The 13873-nt window shown below is 34.5% G+C and overlaps 1 protein-coding gene across 4 annotated transcripts; it reads left to right on the forward strand.

The window, feature by feature from the left end:
- The first annotated feature begins 632 nt into the window (after positions 1 to 632).
- On the forward strand, positions 633 to 8895 carry LOC18100455 (cell division cycle protein 27 homolog B). 4 transcript variants are annotated; one of them, XM_006381696.3, is made up of 16 exons: positions 633 to 843; positions 1535 to 1607; positions 1753 to 1862; positions 2110 to 2156; positions 2821 to 2918; positions 3066 to 3379; positions 3614 to 3769; positions 4538 to 4754; positions 4986 to 5212; positions 5299 to 5364; positions 6017 to 6136; positions 6430 to 6506; positions 7180 to 7299; positions 7452 to 7671; positions 7779 to 8060; positions 8460 to 8895. In XM_006381696.3, exons 1-16 carry the CDS (start codon positions 739 to 741, stop codon positions 8508 to 8510), a joined length of 2283 nt encoding a protein of 760 aa, XP_006381758.3. In that variant the 5' UTR covers positions 633 to 738; the 3' UTR covers positions 8511 to 8895. The 4 variants fall into 4 exon arrangements, with proteins under 4 accessions (XP_006381758.3, XP_024458434.2, XP_024458437.2 ...); XM_024602669.2 differs by having other exon boundaries at positions 777 to 843; positions 1803 to 1862; XM_024602666.2 differs by lacking the exon at positions 1535 to 1607 and having other exon boundaries at positions 684 to 843.
- The last annotated feature ends 4978 nt before the right edge of the window (positions 8896 to 13873 follow it).

Here is a 13873-nt window from a genome sequence, read left to right on the forward strand (position 1 = left end):
GCGGCTTCTCTCTCCTTCTCCCAATGGCTAGTAGTTAGATATTTTCTGTCTGCTCACAACCATTTTTAACTCAAAGATTGGTTTCGATAATTAAAGAGATTTGTCTTTTTTAAAATTTTTATTTTAATATTAAAGTTAGTATTTAAAAGAAATTATTAAATTTGGATCCCAACATAACATATAAGGGTGTTTCTAAAATTAAAAAAAAACTTGATAATCATTTTTTTGGAATATCATGAAGCTGTTATCGATTCGCAGTTCTTGATTGAGTATTGTTTTTTCGGGTAATGTATCAGTTCTCTTGTTTTAAATATTTTAAAATTTATGTTGTTGAATGTTTTGTTTTAAATGATTTAGAATTTATATTTGGTTTGTGTTTTGGATATTGAATTAAATTTATGTTGTTGGTTTAAAATTTAAATTTGATTTATGTAAGTGTTGCATTGTAACTAGTTAGGTGTTTTATATAAGTGTTTTTTTTTGGATGACCCGGATCAACCCATCTGACCCGTGACTCGATCACTAGTTAGTGATCGGGTCGATGACCGGGTCGAGTTTTAAAATTATGATATTAAATATCTGAACAATCCTTCGTACGTGATGCATTATTTGAAACAATGCTAACACGTGCCATCCCATTTTGAACCTAAAGAAACCCCCAAAACCAGAAAACCCCTACCCCCACTTTCTTCTCTCTCTCTGAAGTCTGAATCAAAGAAGAAGAAGAAGAAGAAGAAGATGGAGGCGATTCTAATAGACTGTGTAAACAACAGTCTTCGCCATTTCATGTATCGAAACTCCATTTTCATGTGTGAACGACTCTGCGCTGAGTTTCCTTCCGAGGTAACCCCAAAAGCTCCAATATATTTATTTAATTTCGAGGCATTTTGTTTGGTCTCTGAGAGACAGCTAGAAAATTGAAGGGATAAACTCTTAGAATTCTCAAACACAGTGGCTGTATTTTTATTGATTTTGTATTGGTTTCTCAAGAACAGTTAGGAGCATTACTATTTACTGGCAAGATCATTTTTTCTCTTAGCGTTTTTTATTTTATTTTATAATTTTATGGCGATTCGGTACTGATTGGAGCTCTACGTGGCTCCAACTTTTCTTCTTCTTCTTCATTTCTTGGGGAATTTTGGGAAAAAGTCTGAAATTCTGATGTATTTTGTGAATTTGACATCTTAAAAGAAAAAAAAGGGGGGCTGAGGTTTTTGATACTTGTAAGTCATGGAATCTTGGGCGAATCAAAAGAGGGCTTTACTCTCCACGTGCTTCAACACTGCTATTGAATGAAACAGATTTGGTAAACAAACTACGTAGATGACTAGATGTAACCTGAAGTCTTATTTTTGACAAGATACCTTAACTAGCTACTTGTCTACTCTGACAATGTTATGTTTCCTCATCCATCCCTCTATAGTTCGGGTGTTTTTGTTATCAATTTGAGACAAATGTTATGGGTTTATTTATTTTTCTTTTTGTTGTACTTTGTTTTACTGGACTTCAAAATAATTGCATTTTGTTTATGCAGACAAATTTACAATTGTTAGCCGGATGTTATTTGCAAAATAGTCAAGCTTACTCTGCATATCATATTCTAAAAGGTAGTATGCTTCACGTTTTCATCTTCCAAATGGTTGTTAACTTATGATGGTCTTAATATATATGGTTCTGTCTTGGTTTTTTTCCCTTAAAAGTGTTGCTTATTCATGTATCTCTCCGCTTTTTTCTGTTTGTTATTATCTTTAGGAACACAAATGGCTCAATCTCGCTACTTGTTTGCGATATCATGCTTTCAGATGGATCTTCTAAATGAAGCTGAAGCGGCATTATGTCCTCCTAATGAGCCTGGTGCTGAGGTACCTCTTGGAATTTCTTAATTGAAAACTATTTTGGCATTTTTCTGAAGTACCTTTGGTTCACAAAGCAGACTGTTTTTATCACCATTTTCATCATTTATCTATGAAAAAGCATTTTCAGCTGGAGTCAGTATGTATTCAAAGTCCTGAAATTCATTATTGCTGAATGCTGGGCATAGTTGTGCACTTTTTGACGCACTTTTCTGGACATTGTTGATTAGCTCGTGTTGTTTCTCTTCTCTATCAGGTTCCAAATGGTGCACCTGGGCATTTCCTTCTTGGGCTTATCTACAGGTTGCTCACCTCTTTCTAAAATATCTAGTGATTAACTATCACAAGAACTCTGTTGTCCACTGCTTTAGATATGTATAATACAAGTTATAGAAAAACTTTGGCTATTTTCCTTAGAATTGAGGGGGTAGTTTCTGAATAGATCTTTTAACTTTTACTTTAAGTGTAGGCATATATTCTCATGTACTGCTGTAGAACATCAAGAAAGGAAGAATAACTGATATAAAACTATTTTTCTTGACTTACTAGATTCTTTCTAGTGACTATGTGCTCTGTGAAATGTTAACGAAAGAGACAGAATCTTGCCCTCAATTAAAGTTTTCCATTGATTCAGTGAAATTTGAAATTGTTAATTTCATCAAACTGTATATATTTATTGATTTAGATCTTAAAATATTATGAAATGATGTCAAAATATTTGTTTCCTTTTCAGAAGGCTATAGAGCTGCATATGTATCTTGCAAAGCTTCTTGATATCCCAAAGGCATTCTCCTTAGTTGTTTATTACACCTTACTAAAAAAGTATAGTGTGCTTCTAGTTTCATATTTGAATTCTTGAACCTGCATAATTAATTAATTTTATTTGGCTGTCTATTTATATGCTTCTCCTTCTACATCCTGGTTTAATATATCAATTTCTTATTTGTTTAAGTTTATTTGGATTTAGGTATACCGATAGAAGGAAAAGTGCCATCCATCACTTTAAGCAGGCTTTATCTATAGATCCTTTATTCTGGGCCGCCTATGAGCAGCTTTGTATATTAGGTATGGTCATTGAACACCCACACAATTCTGTGCCCCTGGCAGTCTTGTGCAACCAGCTTGTGGTTCATATAAAATGTTGTTCTTCTACTTGAGCTATATATTTTTGACCTGATACTATGTTGGCTTTCTTTTTTATCAATGTTTTAGGTGCTGCTGAAGAAGCAGCTGCAGTTTTTGATGAAGCAGCTGCTCTTTGCATTCAAAAGCAGTACATGAATTGTGCGTCAGCATCCCATAACTTGAGCATATCCAATGAGGATCATAATTTAGTTTCTGCTCGAAACTTTGGCTTGGAAGATGGAAGTCCAAGGCAGTTGAAACACTTACAAGGGAATAACCTCAGAGATATTCCTGGAAATTACCATGGAGCCTCTACATTAGGAGGGCCTGTTAGTCAGCCTTCAAATGGTGTTCCTCCAAACCTGTCATTTTATAACACTCCTTCACCAATGGCCACACAGGTATGGTAATTTGAATTATTCCAAGCTATGTTTATACAGAAAGCTTAGAGTTTTGTCTTTTTTCTTAAATTGTCTTTTTTTTCTTCTTAATTTTATAAAAAATTATTTTTTGCACTCAGCAGTAAGGTTAGGATATAGTTTACTCCAAAACATTGTTTTCTTTAATTTTGTATTCTTTCCCGTAGCATGTTTCATCTTTTTGTATTGTTTTGCTTCTGAGGCTTTATTTTGCAGTTGTCAGGTGTCGCGCCACCACCATTGTGCAGAAACTTGCAGCCAAATTGTTCAAATCCTAGTACACTTGGTTCTGATAACTTTCCTAGGTCGATTGTGAGTTCTAATATTCAGGCCCCTCGTAAAAAGTTTGTTGATGAAGGGAAATTGCGGAAGGTTAAGAGCTCCAACACAGCCTTTCTTCGTTTAATTTTGTTTCTCCATTATCTCTTCCATGCTAAATTTTGGAAACTCTATGCCATTTTTTAAAAGAAATGTCATAATCTACATGTCTGGTCTTTGTCGTGGAGCACATATTACACTACACTTGAAATAAGGAAGATCAATCGGTTTCTTTTTCTTGTGCGAGGAGATTTCTCCAAGCCAAGACGTTGAGTGAAATTTACAGCTTAAAATGGGTTATAAATGAACATGGGAAACATTTCATGATGCAAATTTCCATATTGGAGCTGAATGTCTTCTTCCCTTTGAGATCATTGTTTCTTTTCTTTTTTTCCTCTGCTTTATCTGATTCAGTTTATCAGCTTGGCATTTTCTTCCTTCCCTTGTCTTCATGGTGCAGGCTTAGCTGATCCTGAAATTATTTTCTTAGTATGCTGGTGTTTTTAACCTTCCTGTTCACAATTGTATTATGGATGCAGTTTGTTAGGTGACCTTGTTAATACATCTTCTAATATTTTCATCTTGATTATTTTATGGGGCATGCATGATTGTTTTTCATCCGTGCATTGAAGGTTTTCTTTCCATTTGGCAAGTTGTTTGGGCCTGTTATATTGATACTTACATTGGTAAGGTTATTTGTATCTTTTGTGTGATTTTATAAACATGCCTCAGTGAAACCTGCTATTGTTATATCTGTCTTTTCTTTGTTTAATGAGCCTTTCACTAGTTTTCACAACATCAGCGTCCCTCATTTATTTTCAGATTTCTGGGAGGTTATTTTTTGATTCTGGCCCTCGGCGAAGCACAAGGCTTGCTGCAGAAGCAGGAGCCAACCAAAATACTAGTGCTACACTGGTTGCAGGGTATGGAACTAACAACTCATCTAAATATCTCGGGGGTTCCAAGTTGAGTTCTATGGCAATACGTTCAGTGACAGTTCGTAAGGGACAGTCATGGGCCAATGAAAATTATGATGAAGGTGATTATTCTTCTTTTTGTTTGACCAACTGTTGGCTTGTACACCAGTATTGACATTGGTGTTGGCTGAAGTAGAAATGCACTTATGTTTGTCCAGTGGACTTAGGTTGAATAGCAAGTTATATTCTTTTTGTAGCTATCTTTTGTTGTTCTGCTGTATGCTTTCTTTTGTTCTTCTGGCTGCTTATTGACTAACCAATTTTTTGAAAATTTTGGTTTTAATCATATTAAGGTATACGGAATGAGGCTTTTGATGATTCACGTGCAAATAATACATCTTCAAATTGTAGTTCATCGCCTCCTGGGGATTCTAGACCTCTTGAAACAGAAGTAGCAACCATGCCTGTTGGTGGAGTAATCATAAGTGCTTCATGTATCTTAAATGGTGCTTTAGAAATATTAGGCCTCCTGAGAACTCTTGGGGAAGGTTATAGACTTTTTTGCATGTACAGATGCCAGGTATTAACTGGTGTTTGCTAAAAGAGCACAGTTGCTATTATTGTCAGGACTACTTTTTACTTTCTAGCTTGCTTCTTGGTGTACAGGATGCACTGGATGTGTACATGAAACTACCACACAAGCATTATAATACAGGCTGGGTGCTTTGCCAGGTAAAACTCAGTAGTGAAAGTTAAATACTATTTGTTCTTTTCAATTTTTATAGTCTTTTCTTGCTGCTGATTAGACACTCATCTGACTGATAGATACACACAGAAAACTGATCATTAGATTGTAGATGGATTTATTAGATACCATTGCATATTTGCATCATTAAATTATTGAGAGTTATTGAGATTTCAGAACTGAATGTAGGCCATCTTTGAGTTGAACTGTGAAAACTGCTATGGAAATAAAATTTTCATAAAACAATTTTCCTTCTTGAGTTTTCATTTTTAATCAAATTGTATATGAACTGTTTAAAACTTGCCTTTTAAAAGTCTGCCATCAGTTTTTGATGATATTGTGATAAATTGTTTGTAATGCTGACCTGAAGTTAGAAGCAGTCGATTTGATTACCTTTGCATATTTGAAGAGATTCCCTCTTTATTTTCCCGTCTTTCATTTTGGTTTATTTAGAACTTAGAATGTATCGATTTCTCATTTATATTTTTTAATCATATCACATGATGAGTGCATAGTTGAACCTTTGCTGCTTTTTTTTTATTCATTCTCTTGCTTGCTTCCCTCAAAATGACTGTTTTCTATGGTTTTAAGCCATCTGTATGACATGCATTATTGACCATGTTTGTATTTCAAATGTAGGTTGGAAAAGCTTATGTTGAATTAGTGGATTATTTGGAAGCTGATAGAGCCTTCAGTCTTGCCCGTCGAGCATCACCTTACAGTTTAGAAGGATTGGATGTATATTCTACAGTTCTTTATGTGAGTTTATCTATAGGAGGTTCCAGTAACATAGTTCAGAATTTTGGTTTGTTCTGCTTGGGTTGTTAACAATGCCATAATATGAAAGGATATGTGACTTGTGGTCTCTTCCTTTGAAAACCAAGGTAATATAGGGTTTTAGATGAATTATTATATAGGACAAGTGACTTCTGGTCTCTTTCTTTGAAATAAGTGTTATATTTTAATTGTACTGCTTGATGCTTACACTTCATGCATTTATGGTATATCTATTTCTTGCTTTAGATGAATTTTTATTCTTACTTTTGTTGCAGCATTTGAAGGAAGAAATGAAGTTAAGTTACCTGGCTCAGGAACTGATATCAACTGATCGTTTAGCTCCTCAATCTTGGTAGTGTTATTATACCTTTTAATGTACAGTGCCTCCTTTGCCTTTTGTTTCTCATGCACCTGTTTACAACCCAGCTTTCACATGTTACATGGTGGTTATCACCTTAAATTTCTCCTCTGAGCTGTCACATTCAATTTTTCTTCTCAAAACAAGCACTAAAGTTGTTTATGTTGCTCATCATTTTTTGTATTTGGTTTTTCTCATGCTTGTGGGCCTCGAAGAGTGAACCCTCAAACGCAAGAATGCTTTGTTGAAAATTATTAATACTGTTCCAGAATAAAACTGGTATCTTGAGATCTGGGTGTGCTGTACCTATTTATAGCTACGTGTATGTACTCCTACCTATTTTATGTGGAGCGAAGGGTCCTTTTGTCTTCATTCACAATTTCAGGTCAGCTTCGCCTAACTGGGTGATCTGCTATTTTCAGTGGCTGCTTTTAGGGTGGTTGGCGGGTGATATAGTTGTATGTGCTATGGTGCTTATAGAAACCTGATGATCCTTCTCTGAATGTGCTTGAAACAAATTTGGGGTTTAAATAACACAAGGCTGGCTGATTTCAGTCTGTTAGAACAAGCTTGCATATTTTACTTTGCTGCAGCTGTATTTAGCATTACCAGTTCTTATCATTTGTCATCTGCATTTCTCACTCATTCAGGTTGAATGGACATGCAGGTGTGCCATGGGAAATTGCTATAGTCTGCAGAAAGACCATGAAACTGCCTTGAAAAATTTCCAGAGAGCTGTACAACTTGATTCGAGATTTGCATATGCACACACCTTATGTGGTCATGAGTAGGTCCCTTGGTTTCTTTTTTTCATTTTCTTTTTTGTTTTCTTTTCCTTGTGATAACTGATATATTTGTATTTTCAAACGGTAGAATTCTATATTCAATGGTTGATTCACGTTTCATATATGTTTCTTGCAATTACCTGGTTACCTGCAGATATGTTGCCTTGGATGATTTTGAGAATGGAATTAAGAGTTACCAGAGTGCTCTACGGATAGATGCTAGGCATTACAAGTCCTGGCATGGGCTTGGGATGGTCTATCTTCGACAAGAGAAAAACGAGTTTTCTGAGCATCACTTCCAAATGGCTTTCCAAATAAATCCACATTCTTCTGTGATAATGTCTTATCTTGGGACGGCTTTGCATGCCTTGAAGGTTGAGCCATATGCAAATTGATATTAAATTCTGTATTTTCCAATGTTGATAATGTCCTGTGGTTTTCTAATTTTTTTTCTTCTTTTGGATTATTAAAAAATATATAGAGAAACGAGGAAGCTCTAGAGATGATGGAGAGGGCAATTTTAGCTGATAAGAAGAACCCTCTTCCCATGTATCAGAAGGCTAATATACTTGTGAGCTTGGAAAGCTTTGATGAAGCTCTAGATGTCCTAGAAGAGCTGAAAGAGTATGCTCCACGTGAAAGCAGTGTTTATGCTTTGATGGGTAAGATTTATAAGAGGCGTAACATGTATGAGAAGGCAATGCTTCACTTTGGTCTTGCGTTGGATTTCAAACCATCAGCAACCGATGTTGCTACAATTAAGGTGATTGGCTTATTTCAGTTCATTTATTTTTTTGCTTTCTAAAACTGGGAACTGAATGTGAAAGCATAAATGCATTCACCGAGAAAAATGGACTATGAAATTTACCTTGAATTTTATTTGGCAATTCAAAGCATTGGTCAGAGCACGAACTTCATAGTGAAAACACATTTAGGAGACCATTTTTGTTTTTCACGGATTAATTTTAACTGTATTCAATGCCTCACGTATCTGCATGCTGGAACTTGCTCGAACTATAGTATCTAGCTTCTTTCTTGGTTTCTGACAAACCATAACTTGAATCTTCAGATGAATTTATGGACCGTACCTCCCCGTTTCTACTTCATCAGCTTGGAGTTATTTTTGCTGACCTACCTCTTCTTGTTTCTTAATATTTGACAGGCTGACATAGAGAAGCTGCATGTACCAGATGAATTAGAAGACAGCTTGTAGATCTTTTTAACAATGTAGACACAGAAGAAAAGGGAACAGAAGGCAAATTATCCAGTTCAGAGCTGCTGGCCCCAAGGAGAATGGCCTGCTTTTGCTTTCGATCAATCACGAGAATAAAAGAGGTTGATCCTGGGTGTGTGGTGGCTCTTCCATTTAGCAGGTCTTGCAGAGGTAACCTCAGTTTTGTAGGTGATTAGCGTGCTGACAGAACTTGTACCGATAGTTGTGTAATCATGTCATGTTGAATGGTTGTATCATTCATTTGTTTTTGTTTTTGTTTTTATATATAGTTGAAATTAGTGGTTACTCGAGGGTTCAGCTCAACAGCGAATGACATTGCAATTTCAACGAGGTTAAAGTTAATGAATTTTCTGCCCTTGTTCCACTCGTTATTATTTAATTTTGCAATGGCCATAATATGATTTCAGTGGGAAGTTCAGCAAAAAACAAGAGAGGTGAGGTCTCAACTTGAATCTCATCTTTATCAATACGTAAAGAATAAATAATTAAAATAATAACGGATCAATGAATATCTTAAGTTACGGGTCAAGAAAAGCAAGTTAAACAGGCCACGCTCCATTCTCATCGTATGGTCTTTCCTAATTGGATAAGCCTGCCATCTCATTGCAAATTGATTCCATTTGTTTTTTTTTTTTTAATTTTTCACTTATAATAAAGGAAAACCCCAATTTACTCTAAGTTTATATACTCATTCTCATTTAAATTCCAAACCTATAAATCATATTAATTAAGTCCCAAATGTTTCAAAAAACTCTCAAATCATTTATTTTTGTTAATGTTCATCAGAATTTGTACAAGATTTTCTTCAAATTGATGCTGATGCATGCACATTATACTGAAAATGTTAATGTTTATAAACTTTACTCATCATTTTTTTTAATTGATACTATATTAGTGTATAAAATATGTAAATTGGACTTAAAACTATTAAAAGAAGTTGACAAAAGGACATAATTGAGAAATATAAGAAAATAGGGATATTCATTCTCAAATCTATTAGTAAAAAATGATGGGAAATTTATTATGTATTAAACCATAAATATTTTATTGGTTCATAAAAGAAAACAACAAACTAATTTAATTAATAAAATTTATAGATTTAGGAGTTAATTGATAAAGGTTATATAGGTTTGATATTTGAGACTATATTTATGTTTTTCTCAAATAAAATTCTATTATATTATAAAATTGAATCAAGATTTTGATTCAGTTAAACGTTTTAACTTGTATATTCATTTGTTCTTCTTTGAAACTAACAAAATTAATAGAATGTGTTGTCATAACTCAGAAATGGGAGGATTTCACATGTAGAAAAAAAAAAAATCAAATAAAGACTGACATTTTAGCAAAAGCAAACTAGGAGGATTTCACAAGTAAAAAAAATAATCAATCAAGCTGCAATTTTCGATGAAATCAGGAGCCTAATTGTCCCCTATTATTCCCAAAACTGAAGAGACAATATAGATTCAAGATCAAATTAAATCATTTTTGGACACATCTGCATAAAAATTAAGCCTAAGGATAAAATTAGATTTTTAATAGGCCAATTAAATTTAATCATGGGCCAAATTAAAATTTAATTATATTTAAGAATTAAATTAGGTCCAATTAAAGGGTTTAATTAGGTGCAAGAGCTTAATTATACTTTAAATGGGTCAAATTAATTTTACTTGGGGCTTAATTAGTGAAAAATTAAATTTGAGAACCCAATTTGAGCTTAATTAAAAAGATTGAAATTTTAGGAGACCAAATTTAATTTTTACCAAGTCAATTGATTGAAATCAGGGTACAATTGCAAGAAAATCAAAGTTTTAGGGTCAATTATGGGCCAAATTGAAGAAATTCATAGTCAAGGACCAAAAACACGCCGAACTTTGGGAATCCAATTGGCTGAAATCAGGAGTGAAATTGAAGAAAATTAAAAGTTTAATGGTCAAATGAGGGATAATTTGCATAAATCCGAAACCAAGGATCAAAATGAAAAAGGCACTGAAATTCAGGGTAGAGATTGAAGTTTGTCAGGGACAAAATTAAAAAAAATTGAAAGTTTGAAGCTACTCAAGGGGTGTAATTGAGTGAAATCATAAATTGAAGGACTAAAATGAACTTTGCCAAAACAATGCCGTTTTGAGTTAACTATTCATCTTTTTCTTTAGGTTTTCACCTGAGAAGGCTGCTTAGGGGGTCACCTTCCCAAGACATTTAATGCTTTATCTCTGCATAAATTTTGACAAAACTTGTACGTAAACGATCACTTGATATCTTTCTACACCTTAGTATGGTCTGTTTTGGCTAATTGATACCACAACGACTGTGACACCACCCTAAAGTGGCCAACCCAACCAACTTATTTCTGCAGCAAATCTGACAGCCTATGATAGCCATTTTGAATCGATGGTTGAGATCCTTCCGGGTCAAATCAAGGGCCAAGATTTGGTACTAGTAAAGACAAAATGTCCCTTTTCTACCCCCTATAAATAGGGGTGGATTCCATGGCCTAAAAGAGGAGAAAATCAACTCCTAAGTTGGCCAAAAGTCAGCCTCCCCCAGTTTTTCCTTCCCAACTAACAATTCTCTCTCTTTTTTCTTTTTCTCCACTGACTTTTCAGCCACTTCCACCTTAGCACCGCTGTGACCAAGAGCGGTCCAACCTTCTCCACCAACCCATCTGCTCATTAGTAACAATGACAATGATAGTCACCACCACCATCGCCAACTTCCTTTTCTTCTCCATCAGCCCTCCTGCACCACGACGACTGCTGTTTCTTCCTCCAGCTCCACCTTGAGCCACCAACACCTCCACCCACCTCACGCCAGACTAATGACGGTAGCCCCATCCACTCTATGCTAGGTGACCTTCTTTTTTCTCCCCTCTCTTTCCCCTGCAATTTCTTAGTTGCATGCAAAAGGTGAACCAAGTTCACGTTCTACAAACTAGTAAGGTGGGCTAGACTCGTTTCGGCCTAGCCCATCCAAAAAAGAGAGATAAGCCTGTTGGGCCGCTAGTCAGCCAAACCTGGCTTGGTTCGGCCTAGCCCAATATAATATAATATAATTATAAAAAAATAAAAAAAAGAGATAAGCCTGTTGGGTCACCAATCAGCCCAACCAAATATAATAATAATAATATATAATATTAAAAAAACAAAAAAACTTCAATTTTTTTCAAAGTCCTTTGAATAAAACTTGTGATTTTCTCGTATGTTTTTTTACCAATTTTGCATAATATCGGGCTGTATATTTACATTGTAAGATACGAATTCAATATTAAAATACTTGGTTTTCTCCAAACCATTTCTAATTTTTTTTTGAAAATCCAAAAAAATCTCAAAACTTGTAAATTAATTTCCCATTTCAAAAAACAAAAACAAAAAGCAAAAATATTTTTTTTCATCTATACGGCTAGATCTTAAAAGTTTTCCAAGAAAATTTTTATATAAAAAACAAGAAATTGCATCTTTTTCGTGTTTTAAAAATGCAAAATAAAAATAAAAATTATATCATAACCAGTTTATTGTTATCCATTATGATTTGACCAAAATATCAAACCCTTTACCAATCATTTTGTTCATTTTATATTAGGGTTTAGATGTGGACTTTAATATTTGAGGGTGTAAAACTTTATAGTAGAGCTCATGTGTTAAATATACAAAGAAATAAATGCGATGCTAAAATTTATCTCTTAGAACAATTAAAATTCAACCCAATAAGGTAGAGACTTCTTCACAAAGAAAGATCTGTCTTAGACCTTAGAAAAAGACCTACAAATAGAAATTTGACCTAAAAAATTAAACAATAATACAACTTATCTTGGGTAGGGTGCACCAGGGATGATGCGTCTTCCCCTTGCACAACCATTCCCTTACACATACCCTCGCAAACCATAGGTTTCTTAGTAACTTTAATACTAGGTGGCGACTCGTGAACCTTAATCATAATTTTATGATTAAACCTAAAACCCTTCCCTTATAATACCACCTCTTAAGAGACACTTTCAGCGTCGCCATTTGACATCGCTCCGTAAAATGTGTCATAAAAAAACAATAGAAGTTACTTATTGACAAGACAACATCTTCTCATCTTGAGGTCTCTTGGATTTTATAGGCTATAATGGATTGTGATCATGAGCCATTGGGCTTAGCAAGAACAACGAGATGTGGCTATTAAAGAAACATTATTTTATTCTCATCTTAGAGTCTCTTAGACTTCTAGGTCAAAATGGATTATAGTCATGAGCCATGGGAGCTTCTAAGGTTATTTGAAAACAAGTTTTCTAGTGGACTCAAGAGATCTTTTGATGGTTAAGTCAATTTTAATGAAATAGAGGAAAACCTTTATGGAGTACGGAGTGTGTGCTAAAAGACATTCAAAGAGTGGAGATCATGAGGAAGCTTAAAGAAAAAAAAATTCTAGCCTTCTCTGTTTTAAGTTTTTACCCTTTAATATCGACCATGTCCTGCTATGATATGTGGTTTCAAGTCTCCTCCAAAGTAAAGGAGGAGGTGTCTTATATCATTTAAACAAGAAAGGAATCTCTTAAAAGATTAGACCATCTTGTAGGATTATTATCATAGTTTTTAGAAATTCTCTATTTTGTTAATTATGATTATCCCTTAATATGATGACTTATGAAAAGATTAAGGAATTTTCGATGCCTCCCTTGATTTCCATCATATACTAAAAAAAGAAACACTAGGTGTGACCTATTTACTAGAAGAGGTCTTATTTCAACATGATGAACCATCAAAGACTTGAAAATATAAATCTGGAACCTATTGTGCGAATTGAAGTCTAAGATGTGAATCCTAAACCCAAATAAGACTTCTTCTAAGGGAGCTTTCCAATTACCACATGTGTTTTTACCTCGAAGTTTGGGTTTTTATCACCTTCTTCCAAGATGATTCACAGGCCTGCCCCTTATAGTTGGCCTCCCTCAAAACTTATTGTCTTGGTCTTATTGGTCAGACTTAGTAAAAACACAAATTTGCTAATTCTCTATTTTGTTAATTATGATTATCCCTTAATATGATGACTTAAGAAAAGATTAAGGAATTTTCGATGCCTCCCTTGATTTCCATCATATACTAAAAAAAGAAACACTAGGTGTGACCTATGTATTAGAAGAGGTCTTATTTCAACATGATGAACCATCAAAGACTTGAAAATATAAATCTGGAACCTATTGTGCGAATTGAAGTCTAAGATGTGAATCCTAAACCCAAATAAGACTTCTTCTAAGGGAGCTTTCCAATTACCACATGTGTTTTTACCTCGAAGTTTGGGTTTTTATCACCTTCTTCCAAGATGATTCACAGGCCTGCCCTTTATAGTTGGCCTCCCTC

The sequence above is a fragment of the Populus trichocarpa genome, chromosome 6 (genome assembly GCF_000002775.5).
Source record: "Populus trichocarpa isolate Nisqually-1 chromosome 6, P.trichocarpa_v4.1, whole genome shotgun sequence".
In the NCBI taxonomy this organism is placed as follows: Eukaryota; Viridiplantae; Streptophyta; class Magnoliopsida; order Malpighiales; family Salicaceae; genus Populus; species Populus trichocarpa.

What these genes read in the sequence shown, in the direction of transcription:
- LOC18100455 (XM_006381696.3), top strand. Translation starts at nt 739, where the DNA reads ATGGAGGCGATTCTAATAGACTGTGTAAACAACAGTCTTCGCCATTTC. An exon ending in CTTCACCAATGGCCACACAG is followed by an intron (nt 3,380 to 3,613) that starts GTATGGTAATTT and finishes TTTATTTTGCAG; the next exon opens with TTGTCAGGTGTCGCGCCACC. An exon ending in CGTTTAGCTCCTCAATCTTG is followed by an intron (nt 6,507 to 7,179) that starts GTAGTGTTATTA and finishes ATGGACATGCAG; the next exon opens with GTGTGCCATGGGAAATTGCT.